Consider the following 14,268-nt stretch of genomic DNA (forward strand, 5'->3'; position numbering starts at 1 on the left):
ACTTTTCCCTCTATTTTCTGCTTTCCTGTTTGCCCTGTCTTTCTCGTCTTCGATCGCTCTACTCTCTCATCTCCTTCATAAAAGAGACTCAATTGCCTTATTATCCCGTAATAAATGAACTCCGAAGTTAATATTTTTATTTCTTTAAGGCCAATTTTCTAAAATAAATGTACCCATTTTTTTAGATTTTTTTTATTTTATTATCTAAGAATAAAACTTTTCATGAACGAATTTTTTAATCTTTTTTCTTTGTAGGATATTTTTTAATATTTATTTAAACCACCAAGAGATCCAACATGATAAACAAAAAAAAAATTTCAAACCTCTACGCAAACATATGCATGACATAACTAGCTAGCAATGTTGATCCCTTGTTAATCTTTATAAATTAAATTTTGTTTTCTTCTTATCATTTAAAAATAGTCTAATACTGTCATTATTGGATGGTAATCTTTGGATAAGAAAAGTAGAGGATTGTGGTAGGTAGTCGACAACCAACGTAAACTTGTCAAATAATCACCCATCACAGTGATTAGATAACGGCTTGATGTTATTATTGTTGTATCATTAAAAAAAAGCCAGTTAATCAAATATACAAACATCTTACACTCAAAAATAGAACATAGAAAGATACTAACTTTATAATAACTTTATTAATGGTTAACTTCATGAATTGTCCTCATGAAAATTTGGTCCATCATGTCAAGATTTTAGCACTCATCAAGTAATTGTGAAGTTGTGTTTTAAATGTTTTAAAAATAATTGCTTCATATTATAGAAATTTATATTCTTTTTAAAAATATTAACTTTCATATTGAGCCCATTGATTGCTCTAGAGAGTCGATCATCATTTTGTATTAAACTAAACATTTTCATCATAAGCAGAACATTTTATTTAAAACATCTAAATTATACTACTACTGCCTTCTATTTTCCTCCTTTCAAGGGAGAGAGAAGAAAGGAGGCCACTCAGCTCATATTGATTTATTCAAAGGTTGTGTATGCCATGTGTGTAAATTTATTTTAATTGCCTTATGTTTTGTTTGGAAAAACATTTTTGCTTGCTTATAAAGTAGTTTTTTAGTAAATTTTTTTAAAACTATAAAGTTACTTTAAAAAACATAAAAAATTTATTCCAAATAAAATTTAGTCTTATTTTATTTTCTTTACAAAAATATAAATAGATTGTAATCAAAAATAGAATTAAAAAAAACCAAATTTATAAAATTTGGAAAATTGAAATTTGATTCAGAATGGTAAAAAGATTCTGCCACGCTTTGAGCGAATAACGGGCAACAGACAACCGAGTCTTTGTTTTAAATATTAAAAAAACAAGTGAGTCGCCGTATGAACAATTTTTTTGAAGCTTTTATAAGCTTTGGCCGGTTTTTGTTGGCCTATTTTGCTGTTTTTACCCTATTTTGATGCAATTTTGTTGAGCTTAATACACGGGCAAAGCCCAAAGTTTCCCCAAATTAAAAAAAAAAAAAAAAAATTCGCCTTTATATAGTGTCTGCGGCCATCGTTTTTAGCATATCCAACCTGGAGGGGAGCGAAACTGATCGTGACAGCTCCCGGTTTCCCCTCCCTACTCTTTATATATATAGTCCCACTGAGAAAAGGCCAAGGGATTTTCCGGCGAGGAAGAGGTGGTCTTGGCTAATACCCAGAACACTTTCCGGCGTAGTAAGTTGCTTTGCTTCTTCCTCGATCTGCCTTCTCTTGCGATGAATCAGCCTTTTGCTATGGTTGGGCTCTTTCGTCTGATGCTCTAAATGCTGTGATTTTGCCGGCGATTACATCGTCTGCAACTTTTTTTAGAGTGTTAGCATTTTCCGATCTTTTGGTTGCAATGTATTTGCACTGCATCCTTTTTTAGATTTGAGCAATGCACGCTTCCAGAAATCATAAAGGCTACCTCTCTGTTTGATTATATTTAGTGCTGATATAAATATGCCTGTTTAAAGATATGAGAAGAAAGCAATAATGAAAGTATAAGAAAGAATTTTTTTTTAATAATGAAGATTTGTACTAATTATAAATATCATTAATACTTGCCACAGCTGCTAATCAGATGTGATATTTTGAAGTGTTTTTCTTTTATGATCGTTTGTTTGCTGTACATTTGCAGTGCTTATATATAATAAATAAAATATTTTTAATAATCAGTATAAATTAAAATAATAAATATCATAAATTCCTACCATAATTATTTACCATGTGTGATATTATTGATGAGATCATATTTTGAAATGTTTTTTGTTTTTTGCTTGTTTGTTTGTCGTGTTTTTGCAATGCTTCTTCTTGAGTTCTGATTAATCTTTGCTGGATTAAATTTTGTGCTGTAATTAATATGCCTTTTTAATGATATGAGAAGAAAACAATAAGAAAAGTATATTTAATGAAATATTAGTAATAATAAAGACATGTTATAATAATAGATATAATACATTACTATTATAATTATTAACGATATGTGATAACGTCATTGACAAGATAATATTTGACTATAATAACTCCGACAGTTCGCCAATCATTTAATGCTTTTCTCATCCATCTAGCCTTTGATTCCTAGGTTCTTATTTATTTTACAGTTCAATGAAGAATTTATGATGCAAGGCTGTCATTTATTGGTTCTAGTTTCTGTTATGGATGGAAGTTTCTAGTCTTTTACTTGTTGTTAGGCCGGGGCATGGGGCAGGCGCCAGGCGGGCAGATTCGGGCAGAGCGGGCAGGTTCGATTTCTGGGTCATTTTCGGGTTGCCGGGTCAACCCGAACCCGACCCGGTTTTGCAAACTGGTCGATTTTCCTGACCCGAACCCGACCCGCTTCGGGTTCGGGTCAACCCAAACCTGAAATTTTCAGGTCGGGTTCGGGTCGGGTTTTCGGGTCGGGTCCAATATTGACAGGTCTACTTGTTGTTATTATAACTTTCACTTTGAACCTTTCTGTTTGCAACTAATCATGAAGCTGCACACAGCGCACTTTGGCCTGTTAGTTTGAGTCTTTGTGTATTCGTTGTGTGCGTGAATTTGTCTTAAATGACCTAAATGTCCAAAAAAAAAAAATCATGAAGCTGCTGCTGCAAAAATTCCTTGTATACTATTCTTTTGTTCTTATGCGGTCATGCAGGGTGTATTCATCTTACATGATATAATGTTCACATTTATTATTAGAGGGATTTATATACATACTGTTTTATATCATGGTATTTACATATCTAACATTTAAACTTTTTATATTTTATATTTGTTATCTATAGATAACTTTAATATCAAATTTGTCACTCATATATTTCATTCCTACCAATCATATCATCCTATAAATTTTAATATTTTAGTTCTTGCACTCATATTTGATCTAAAGATGATAGTCATGAAATATTATAAATTTAGATATTAGATCCGTAAATATCATAATATAAAATATATGTATGTAAATACCCCGTTTTATTATTCAATGGTAAAAATATATTATTTTTGCGTTTGTAATTGTAGTTGCAGACTTGAAGCCATGCCTAAAAAGAGAAAGACTAAACGTGTTGTTACTGGTACTGTTGATAAAAGCCGTGAGGACCCGAAGAAGCAGGTTCAACAGGATTCTCTTAAAAATAAAGCAGAAAGTAGTAAGGGTGTTGCTCCAGCGTCGACCTCAGGATTCATCCCGACGGAGCAGCGTCAACAACAGGATTCTCTTAAAAATAAAGCAGAAAGTAGTAAGGCTGTTGCTCCAGCGTCGACCTCAGGATCCATCCCGACGGAGCAGCGTCAACAACAGGATTCTCTTAAAAATAAAGCAGAAAGTAGTAAGGCTGTTGCTCCAGCGTCGACCTCGACGGAGCAGCGTCAACGACAGGATTCTCTTCAGAATGAAGCAGAAAGTAGTAAGGCTGTTGCTCCTGCGTCGGGGAATAAAACAATGTTTTGTCTGCGCAATGGCAAATATTGTAGCATTGGTTATGAATGTGAGCTTAAGGCCAACCATTTCCTTGCAACCTTCTCTACTGACAAGGTTTTTTATCAATATAATGTGAGTAACTCTTCAGGTCAAAATTTGAATTTATAGTCTTACCATTTTATTTCTTCGCTATATATGAAATTTTGTGCTAGCTTTCACCAAATATATGCTCTCACTTGTATCGGCCAGGTTTCCATTACACCAGAAGTTTCTTCTCGTTCGGTTAACCGATCTGTCATCAGACAACTTGTAAGGATCCATAGAGTCTCCGATTTGGGAAACCGCCTTCCTGTTTATGATGGCAGGAAGATCCTTTATACTGCTGGCGAACTACCATTTAAATCTGAAGAATTTATAATTACTTTAGTTGATGAAGATGATGGTGCTGGAGCTGCTGCAAGGTTTATTTCTTCACAAGTTGCTAGCCCAGTTCTGTTGATTTTAGTTTTCCATTTTGATCTGCTGATATGCTCAATATGCCATTAATATAGGCGGGAGAGGATTTTCAAAGTTGTCATTACATTTGCTGTTAAAACCGATCTTTATCAGCTGGAAAGGTTCTTGACTAGGAAGCAAAGAGATGCTCCACAACTGCAAATTCTGGATATTGTGATGCGTCAGCTGCCCAATGAAAAGTAATTATTTTGCGCTCAAGATGAAATTATTTCTTTCACAACACTATATTATATCTAACGTTTCAAAATATTATTTGTTCTGTAAAAGCATTCGGTACTACCCTTCTGGAAGATCCTTCTACTCCCCCCTTTTTCTTCCGAGGACGAGTCTTGGTGGTGGTTTCGAAAGTTATAAAGGATTTTATCAAAGCATGAGACCTACAGAGAAGGGCTTATCACTGAATATCGGTAAAAATGCCATTTTTCAATCCGATTCATTCTTAAAATAGGTTTTTTTTTTTTTTTAAAGGACATTTAGGCCATTTAAGACAAACTCTCACACACGCTCACACACACACAATGCATATACAAAGACTTGAATTTAAGATCTCTTAGTTGGAAGCCTAAGCTCTAAACCAACAGATTAAGGTGAGCTGTTTTTAAAAATGAAACAATCATAATAGGTGAATTGGTGTTCAAAAATGGAAATAAATATAATTTTAAAATGAGCTAGTATATAATTAAATTAATGAAATTAATATAAAAACTTAATAAATTAATTTAAATTTATGTTTTTTTATTTTAAAATGTATATCAAATTTAATAATATATTTTGAATTTTTCACATGATTTTATCACTCCATGTGACTTATTTAGTCATTTGAATTAAGAAATATATATATAGAGAGAGAGAATTCAAATACATAGTGCCTCAATGATGTGGGACAAAAAAAATTAAGATGAAGTTCTCATCTTCATTATATATATAGATTGTATATTTTGCACATATTTTTTTAATTAGTGTTTATAATGTGAATACTATTTAATTTTTAGTTGATAATATTTAGGTTTTTAATCAATTTAATTTATTATTTATTTAATTTTATAATATAAAAAATAATATTTATTTATATTTAAATTGTAAATGATATAGCATAAATTTATAGATGTAATTTTATAATGTAAAATTTGTATATAATTTATAAGCATAAATTGTTTTTAAAATTATAAGAAATTATTTATTACTATAGAGGAGATTTTCCTTAAGATTTAATTAATCGTATTATATAATTTCTAATAAGTAATTTATAAATATAAAATAATAAATTTTATTTTATAAAAATTAATAATAATAAATTTTTAAATATATAATAATTAATTTAATTAATAATTAACTATAATTATATGGTACAAAATTTATAATTATATAATATTAAATTTAATTTTACAATTACAAAATAATTAATACTATTATATAATTCTACCCTAATATTTGATTCGTTATTGAAATATCAAGTTATATAAAATATCTCTTGCCACCGCAACCCCCTTTGTCTTGAACAATTATTACGTCCTTCGACCGGACGTAGAGGAACGTCCGGTCGGAGGCAAATTCCCGCAAAAAAACGAGTTGTACCGGGCAAATACCGAGCAATACCAAACAATAACGAAGAATACCATCATTTGAAGACTCAATACCGAGTTATACCGGGCTTTACCGAGCAAATACCGAGTTATACCAAAGTTGTACCGAGTTTTTTCCAGAAAAACTCGGTACAACTCGGTATTTCTCAGTACAGCTCGGTATAACTCGGTATTGGTCTTCATAGAACGGTATTCTTCATTATTATCAAATAATACCTAGTTGTACCAAGCAAATACCTAGTTTTTGGACGAGAAATTACCTCCGACCGGACGTTCCTCTACGTCCTTGCACCGAACGTAATAAAAGTTCCTTTGTCCTCTCTCAGCTAGTTAGTGCTAGCCAAAAACCACAATCGAGCTTCTCTACTCCATTTTCCTCACCAGCCTACTGCTACACACTATTGCAGCTTTCGTGCGGGCTAGCGTTGATGCCGCCACCACACAACCATTACACCTCTTGAAGCAACCTCTCTCTTTCTCCTCCTTCCATCATCTCCTCCCCAAACCACCATCGTTAAACCACCAAAATGTCACCTGCTTGGCCTCTATCCAAATGATCGGCCACCATCTTCCTTCCCTTTCCCCTACCCATTAGTCGAACTCCATGGCCAAGCTCAACCTTCCTCTCTCTAAATAGAGAAGGATATCAACCTGGATCTCTACAACTTCTCACACTGTCTTTCCTTCTCTCACTATTCTCTTCTCTATTTCCCTTACCACTCTATATCACTCTCACCCTCTCTCCCCCCTTCTTCCTCTCTTTCCTCCCCCCATTCTCTCTAAACAGAAATATTAAAAAAGTAAAACTTTTATTTTCTCCCCTCACAAAATTCCCTCTTCGTCGCATCGTTGACTAACTCATTCGCAAGGTATATTTTCGAAACCCCAAAATTAATTACCCGTTTGCGTTATGGGGAAACTTATAAACCCAAGTACACGTGGGTGTTGTTCAAATTCGGCGCGGAGATTGTCCAAAGAAGTACTTGTTCGTGTTGTTCCATTATGATAGAAAGTCGTGTTTTTTGCTCATGCAGATTATGAAGTCTCGTGCACACTTTTTGAGATCCAGTGGGATAGAAAACGTGCTTGTCGCAATGTGTCATAACATAGATCATGCACATTTTTGTAAGCATAGTAGGAAGAATTAACCCTCACTGTGGAAGGCTCTTGAAGGGTGGGATATTGAGAGGCTGCTAAAATTCAAACTAATCATACTTATATGGAACTGAACTTAAAATAATATTTATTTAAATAAAATACAATTAAATAAATTTTTTTAAAATAACGAATTTACAGGGAACTTTGAAAAACTTGCTTGCAAGCACTGAACTCTCCTATTATAATTAAGAACAATAGCAAACACCAAGAACCTACTTCACAAACTAAAATGAATTGAAAATGAATTAAATATTCTCAAAATTTATATAAAGTGGAGGCCTTTTATTGAATTCATGCAAGTACGAATTTTGTCTCAGTTAAAAGCTGTAATAATAAAAAATGAAATCTAATTCATCTTGTGTAATATAGAATGTTCTGTTAGAATGTTCGGTATCGCTTATCAAATGCTCTGCATGTCACTTGAGCATATTCATCTTTGTATTTACATAATTTGCTCTAGTATTTGTCAATGTTTGATTTGATATGTACCTTTCTTACGCAGATATTACATCAAAAGCATTCTTTGAGGCAGTGCCTGTTGTTGAATTTGTAAGAAGGCTTCTTGGAAGGAATGTTCAACGTACAAAGCTAACTGATAGAGAAATTGCTACGGTTAGTTTCCCTTCTATATTTTATATTGTTCGAATTTGACACAGTGGTAGGTATCAGTTTTTTCCTTCTATCTTTAGGAGCCATCTTTAATTTACTCTTTTCTCTTCGTTCTCTTTTTTGGAAGGCTCAGGAATTCTTCCTTAAAGAAAGTGCAAATTCATAATCATTGTACACTATAGCTTCAATTAAATTCATGTTTGTTTGGTTGCTTTTGCAGGTGAATAAATCTTTAAAAGGTGTGAAAGTGGAGGTTACACATCGTGGCAACGACCGCAGAAAATATCGTATACTTGCTTTAACGGAAAAGGCAACAAGAGACCTGTCGTATGTATCTGCCTCATTATCTGTAGAATTGTATTCCTAATTTTCGATGTATTGTTGTTGTTATGTTGTTATTTATTATGTGCATATGAATATTGTATTGTGGTTGGTGATAGTTTTTCTATGGAAGGCACGATGAAGACAGTGGTACAATATTTTCTAGACGCTTATAATATTCCTATCCAACTTCTTGGTTGGCCCTGTCTTCAAGTTGGCAATCAACAGAGGCCAATTTATCTTCCCATGGAGGTATGCTCATTTATTTATGCCTTTGTGAACACCTATTTAATTGTGTCTTGATGCTATAATGTTTCTTAATGCGGCCAGTTTTGAGGAGTTTGTGCTTAGTTTATGATGAAGTTTACATTAGATTTTTTTTTTTTTTTTTGGGCTAAAGGCTGGTGTTGACTAGCTAATATTGTTTGTCATCAGGTTTGCCGGATTGTTGAAGGACAAAGATATTCTAAGAAGTTGAATCTAGAACAATTAAAGACATTTTCAAATGCAACGTCCCAGTGCCCAGAAGCTCGTCAGAGAGCTATTATGGAGGTAAAATGACTTTTTCCTATTAAACTCTTCTTGTAAAGTACTCTTTAATTATTTTTTTCCAGGGTAGAAAGTCTTTCTGATATGGGTATTTCCTTTCTTTATTCATCCTTGTTAGTTTTATAAGACAGATTTTATCTTATAAGTATCAAATTTTGCTTGTCTAGACGGTTCGTCGTAATGAATACAATTTGGATCCATATGCCACTGAGTTTGGAATTCAAATCACTGAGACACTTACAACAGTTAAAGCACACGTTCTGCCTCCACCTATGGTATGTAAAATAAATTGATTTTTCCATATAAAACTAGTGAGAACTAAAGTAGGTTGTCTAATTGCATGCAGTGACATTTATGATAGAATATAACTAATTTTGGTCTATTGATTGAGAGCTTTAACTACTAATCAAAAGGTATTGGATTTGAGTCTTGTGTATGCGATGTGCGTGTGAATTTGACTTAATTGACATAAATGTCCCAAAAATAAAAAAAATAAAAAGATTTATGATAGACTTTTACAATTATATACAAGCTTATATAGATATTTGGTTTATACATATGTTTTGGAATAATTCATCTTCTTAAATTATTAGAAGACAAGGGAATCAAACTTGAAATTGCATGATAAAATCATAAATTATCGTATATCTTTGATGTTGATATTATTTTGAAGATATCACACTTTTCTTTTGTTTATTTATTAGTATGTTTTGGTAAAAGATTGATTGAAATTGAAAACAAAAAAACAATAGAAAATAGTTACTGGCAACTTAGTAAATAGCTGAACTAGCTAAAGCCATAGCTGAAATTATTACATTTATTTCTACAAAAGTTTCCCAAAATAATGAAGCTATAGTTGATTTTTTTTTTTTTCAAATTTTTCTGTTAATTGAAAAAACTATAAATGATTTAGATAAAACGTTCTGAATAAACACTACTCTAGATGGTTATTCACAAAGTTTCAAGTTGCTTTTAAGTTGTAATATTTATTATATTGCTGATTTTGTTGATATCATTTAATTAGTCTATGAGGTTTCATTCTTCCAATTGTGCAGCTTAAAGACGGTAGGAGGCCGAATTTCGAGCCAGGAATGGGTGAATGGAAGCAGCAGGTATTTGTTTTGTAGAGCCAATGACAAAATTCATCTTATCTATTAGTATTCTGTTGCTTGCTTATACATTTATTTTAAGTAGTTACTATGATGGAAAAGCAATAATGCATCCCATTTGTACAACAATAGCAACAACAACATCAAACCTGTTATTCCACTATATGGGGTCGGCTACATTAATATTTTTACATATTGCATGAATTATTGCCTGGATACAAGCCTTTCCATTGAGCTACATGTCTATGAGATCTTTAAAATCTACTAAAATATGTTTGTTAAACTTAAATTTTCTGATTAAATTTGGCTTTTACTAGGCTGATATTTGTACTTGGACGTTTGCAGTTTTAAATGATAATTATTCGGTGCATGTATTGGCTAAAATTTAGGTTCATTCCAGTAGATTTTTCTCTGATTATTTGAACTTTCGATTTCATCTAATGGGTAGTTAGAGTCCAATATTGGGTGATGGATATCTTTCGGGAATTTGATTGCTTTGTATTTTGTGAGAATTAACACAATAAATTTCCATGTGGAGGATTTCTATTAATGCAGTGTTTGTTTCATTTTAAGTTATTCCTGATTGATCAATTGCAACACGTATGCGAATGTAATGCTTGTGGAATCCTCAAACTAATCGTTTTTTGTTAAAATTAATTTTTTTTTATGCTAACGGCATACATGTCAATAGCGTAGTGTAGGTTATCTTATATGTTATTTTTTTTTTCAAAGCATAATTTATCGAAATAACATGTTCTACGTTGCTGTTAAAAGGCTTTATATTTATTTTTTCATTGTAGCAAATGGTAATTGGTGGGAGGGTCAAAAACTGGGCTTGCATCAGTTTTGCTCAAGATGCAGAGGAATATGGTATTCACGAGTTTTGTTATGAGCTAGCTTCTGCGTGTCGCAATTCTGGAATGGTATGTATTCTCATTTCTAGGAATCTGTAAACTTAGTTGTAGCCTTGTTATGACTATTGGAAAGGAGTTTTATAATTTTAACAATAGTTCTTTTTACTTAATTTCTTGTTATTACTGAAAAGGTGTTTCATAATTTAAACTTCTATGCAGGAATTTGATACGAAGCCTGTAATTCAACTGAAATATGCAAAACCTAATCAAGTTGAAGAAGCATTGAATGCACTTTATAGTGACGCAAAGCTTGATTTACTTATTGCAATATTGCCTGAAAATAATGGTTCTCTTTATGGTAAACAAATATTTTGCTCTCATTTTAGAAGAACCTTCTATGTGTATGTCGATTTGTTTATTATTTGCTAGATCTTTTCATTATTACGTTATTGATTTTTCTCTATGAGTTCTTTGTGTTGGTAAACACTAAGAAGGCTGAACTAATTTGGGTATCTTCGAAATGAAAATGCTTAGATTAATGCATGCCAAAACCAGCAAAGATTGTTTGGGGAATGATTATAAGAGATTGATAATAATGACTACTTACTGAAATTATGTTGTGGAAATATGAACATGGTACGTAGTTCATGCATGTAAAATGCAAAATGTGCCTATAAGGTTGGTTGATAGAATTAATATCAAGGGATTAGAAAAGAAATTAAGTACATCAAATAGTTGCAAAGCTATTAGGTCATGTTAAGAGAGGTGCATAAAATAAAACCATAAATAGGTACGTATGATAATGCTCTTTATGATGATGAATTTTTTTTTTTTTTTTGGTATATGAATGAGATTTTTAAATTGCACTTTTTGCCTTGTAATAGGGAATCTAAAGCGTATATGCGAGACTCAAATTGGGTTAGTTTCACAATGTTGTTTAGTCAAATATGTTTTTAAGAGAAGCCGAGCTTACCTTGCCAATGTTGCTTTGAAAATTAATGTGAAGGTTGGTATTTTGATTTTCTGTAGCTTGTGTGCTTTGCCATATTTACCTATAATTTGTGACAAGTTAATTGCGATTTATAGGTTGGAGGAACGAACACTGAGCTTGGTGATAATTTGCCAAAATTCTTGCCTGTGGTCGGAGATGAGGCCACAATTATATTTGGTGCAGATGTGACTCATCCTCAGCCTGGGGATGTCTCAAGCCCTTCAATTGCTGCTGTAAGTTTGATCCACTTATTGTGGATCTTTTTTTTTTTAAACGTTATTTGTGGCCCTTTCGTTCTGAATTGCCAGTTATTATATATTATTCGACATATGGCAGGTTGTTGCTTCTCAGAACTGGCCAAATATAACCAAATATGCTGCACGGGTTTCTGCTCAGGCCCATCGTAAGGAGCTGATTGAGAACTTACAGATTGGTTCTGGTGGCATGATCAAGTGCGTTCTCTATTAAGTTTTCTCTTACATCTGACATTTTTGTGAAAAATATCATATTGACGTTTTTTTTCCAGGGAGTTAATTCAATCATTTTATACAGCTACAAAGAAAAAGCCTGAGCGGATAATATTTTACAGGTCTGATTTTGCTTTAGAGTTCTGTTATATTTAATTGTGTTTTATGTTGCCTTATTTCTTGTGCTTTTTTGGATGCAGGGATGGTGTTAGCGAGGGACAGTTCCTTCAAGTTTTGGAGCATGAATATATTGCAATTCGTAACGTACGTGCATGCACATTATTTTTTTAATGCTTTATCTTTGTGTTATTAATGCCATGATTGTTTTTTTTTTTTTTTTTTCATTTGTGTTGTGTTTTACCAATATGTGATTTATGCACTGCACCACAGGCTTGTGCCTCGTTCCATCTTGATTATCGACCAAAGATTACCTTTGTGATTGTTCAGAAAAGGCATCATACCAGGCTGTTTGCAAACAACCATTTAGGCATTGAGTCAGTAGATGGGAAAGGAAACATCCTTCCAGGTTTGTAAAGATTTACAATAAATACGTGATATGTTTTTTGCTTTGTTATTTTCTGTGTATTTAATGCTTGCCTTTTCAAATATTCCTCCATTATAAGTGTTTTTCATTGTTCTTTTTTTCTTGATTTGAATGATCGCAGGGACTGTGGTTGATTCAGATATCTGTCATCCATTTGAGTTTGATTTCTACCTATGTAGTCATGCTGGAATCAAGGTATGCAGCTCCTCTTTTGCTCTTATATTTAAACTTTATTACTTTGTGTTATAACTGGCAATGCAATGTGCTTTCAGGGGACTAGCCGGCCAACACATTATCATGTTTTAGTGGATGAAAACAATTTCTCTCCTAATGACCTGCAAACACTTACATATAACTTATGCTACACGTAATAGGATACGCTTCTTATTTCCCCCTTTTTTGGTTATTCCTTCTTGATGCTATTATAGTTAATTTGCTACATATCTATCTTTTCTCCTTGCAGATATGCAAGGTGCACAAGATCAGTATCAATTGGTAATATTTATTTCCTTTTTCATTCAATTATGAGAAATCTGTTAACTCGATTTATGAGGGATGTAAGTTTATTCTGTTAACTGACTCAATGTTTTGACAGTGCCGCCTGCATACTACGCTCATCTTGCTGCTTCCAGGGCAAGGTTTTATTTGAATCCCATGACATCTGAAAATGCTTCACAGCCAAGAGCTGCAGCTGCAAATGAGGCACCCAACACTAGTGAAGATAGAGATCGTGCTGTCACGCCTCTTCCTGCTATCAAGGAGAATGTTAAGAATGTGATGTTCTACTGTTGAGTTCTGCAGTGCTGTCAGGGCCCTCTTCCTGCTCGCGAGGATAATGTTGAGGAAGTGATGTTCTATTGCTGATTTCTGCGTTCCTGCATTTCATGTTCTTTTTACTGCTGCGTCCATGTTGTTATTGAGTCTTCAACTGAAAGAGTTGACCAGGGAAATGTTTGTTCTAAGTTTCTTTCAAATTTGATTGACTTGGGGTTTCAATAAACTTTTACCAGAAATTGGATGGATACTTTATGCATTTTTTATATTAACACCTTTGAAATAAATAAATATTTTCATTTTATTTTATTTATTATTGTGTTAGTACAATTCTGTTTATATAAAGACAACAAATGAGCACTATAATGTTCATATTGGCATGTTGGTTGGGAACTTAGGCTACCAACTAAGAGGTTTTAGATTTGAATCTTGTATATGCGATTTGTGTGTGAGTCTGCTTTAATTAGCCTAACCTAAAAAAAAAAACAAACAGACTAATGAGCACTATAAAAATGATACAATAAAAATATTTTCAATAATAGTAAATATATATTATAATGATAAATAATATAATTGTTTATTCAAAGATTTTCATCTTTACCCTTATGGCCTTATCCAAAAGATAGAAAAAAGTATAACAAGGGTTTAATTAATAAGTTTAAACAATATAAAGTCACAATATTAATTTCCTTGAAATATACGAACTTATTTTCACATTTATGCATTTTTTGTGTAGTTTCATAGATTTCTAGAACAAGATAGAGTTTTACTTTCATTCACCCATTGCATAGATATTTCATATTATCATTTGTACAAAAATAACATGTTACACTTGCTATTTTAAAATAAATTTCATTTTATGAGTGTAATATGAAATCATATGCAGAAAGACATG

General features: G+C 32.5%; 1 protein-coding gene across 1 annotated transcript; it reads left to right on the top strand.

The window, feature by feature from the left end:
* The first annotated feature begins 3,514 nt into the window (after positions 1 to 3,514).
* Positions 3,515 to 13,603, top strand: LOC110116419 (protein argonaute 1B). The gene is made up of 22 exons (XM_028699569.1): positions 3,515 to 4,030; positions 4,148 to 4,359; positions 4,450 to 4,593; positions 4,682 to 4,821; positions 7,658 to 7,767; positions 7,985 to 8,091; positions 8,205 to 8,337; positions 8,521 to 8,637; positions 8,802 to 8,909; positions 9,690 to 9,746; positions 10,544 to 10,666; positions 10,817 to 10,955; positions 11,482 to 11,603; positions 11,684 to 11,821; positions 11,925 to 12,040; positions 12,115 to 12,177; positions 12,256 to 12,319; positions 12,446 to 12,581; positions 12,721 to 12,794; positions 12,872 to 12,966; positions 13,063 to 13,094; positions 13,195 to 13,603. Exons 1-22 carry the CDS (start codon positions 3,515 to 3,517, stop codon positions 13,389 to 13,391), a joined length of 2,943 nt encoding a protein of 980 aa, XP_028555402.1. The 3' UTR covers positions 13,392 to 13,603.
* The last annotated feature ends 665 nt before the right edge of the window (positions 13,604 to 14,268 follow it).

The sequence above is a fragment of the Dendrobium catenatum genome, unplaced genomic scaffold, assembly GCF_001605985.2.
Source record: "Dendrobium catenatum unplaced genomic scaffold, ASM160598v2 fragScaff_scaffold_1341, whole genome shotgun sequence".
Lineage (NCBI taxonomy): Eukaryota > Viridiplantae > Streptophyta > Magnoliopsida > Asparagales > Orchidaceae > Dendrobium > Dendrobium catenatum.

Excerpts from the sequence above, each read along its gene's own strand:
- LOC110116419 (XM_028699569.1), top strand. The coding sequence starts at position 3,515 with ATGCCTAAAAAGAGAAAGACTAAACGTGTTGTTACTGGTACTGTTGAT. Across the intron at positions 4,822-7,657 it reads GGGCTTATCACTGAATATCG|ATATTACATCAAAAGCATTC; the intron begins GTAAAAATGCCA and ends TTTCTTACGCAG. Across the intron at positions 13,095-13,194 it reads CACAAGATCAGTATCAATTG|TGCCGCCTGCATACTACGCT; the intron begins GTAATATTTATT and ends ATGTTTTGACAG.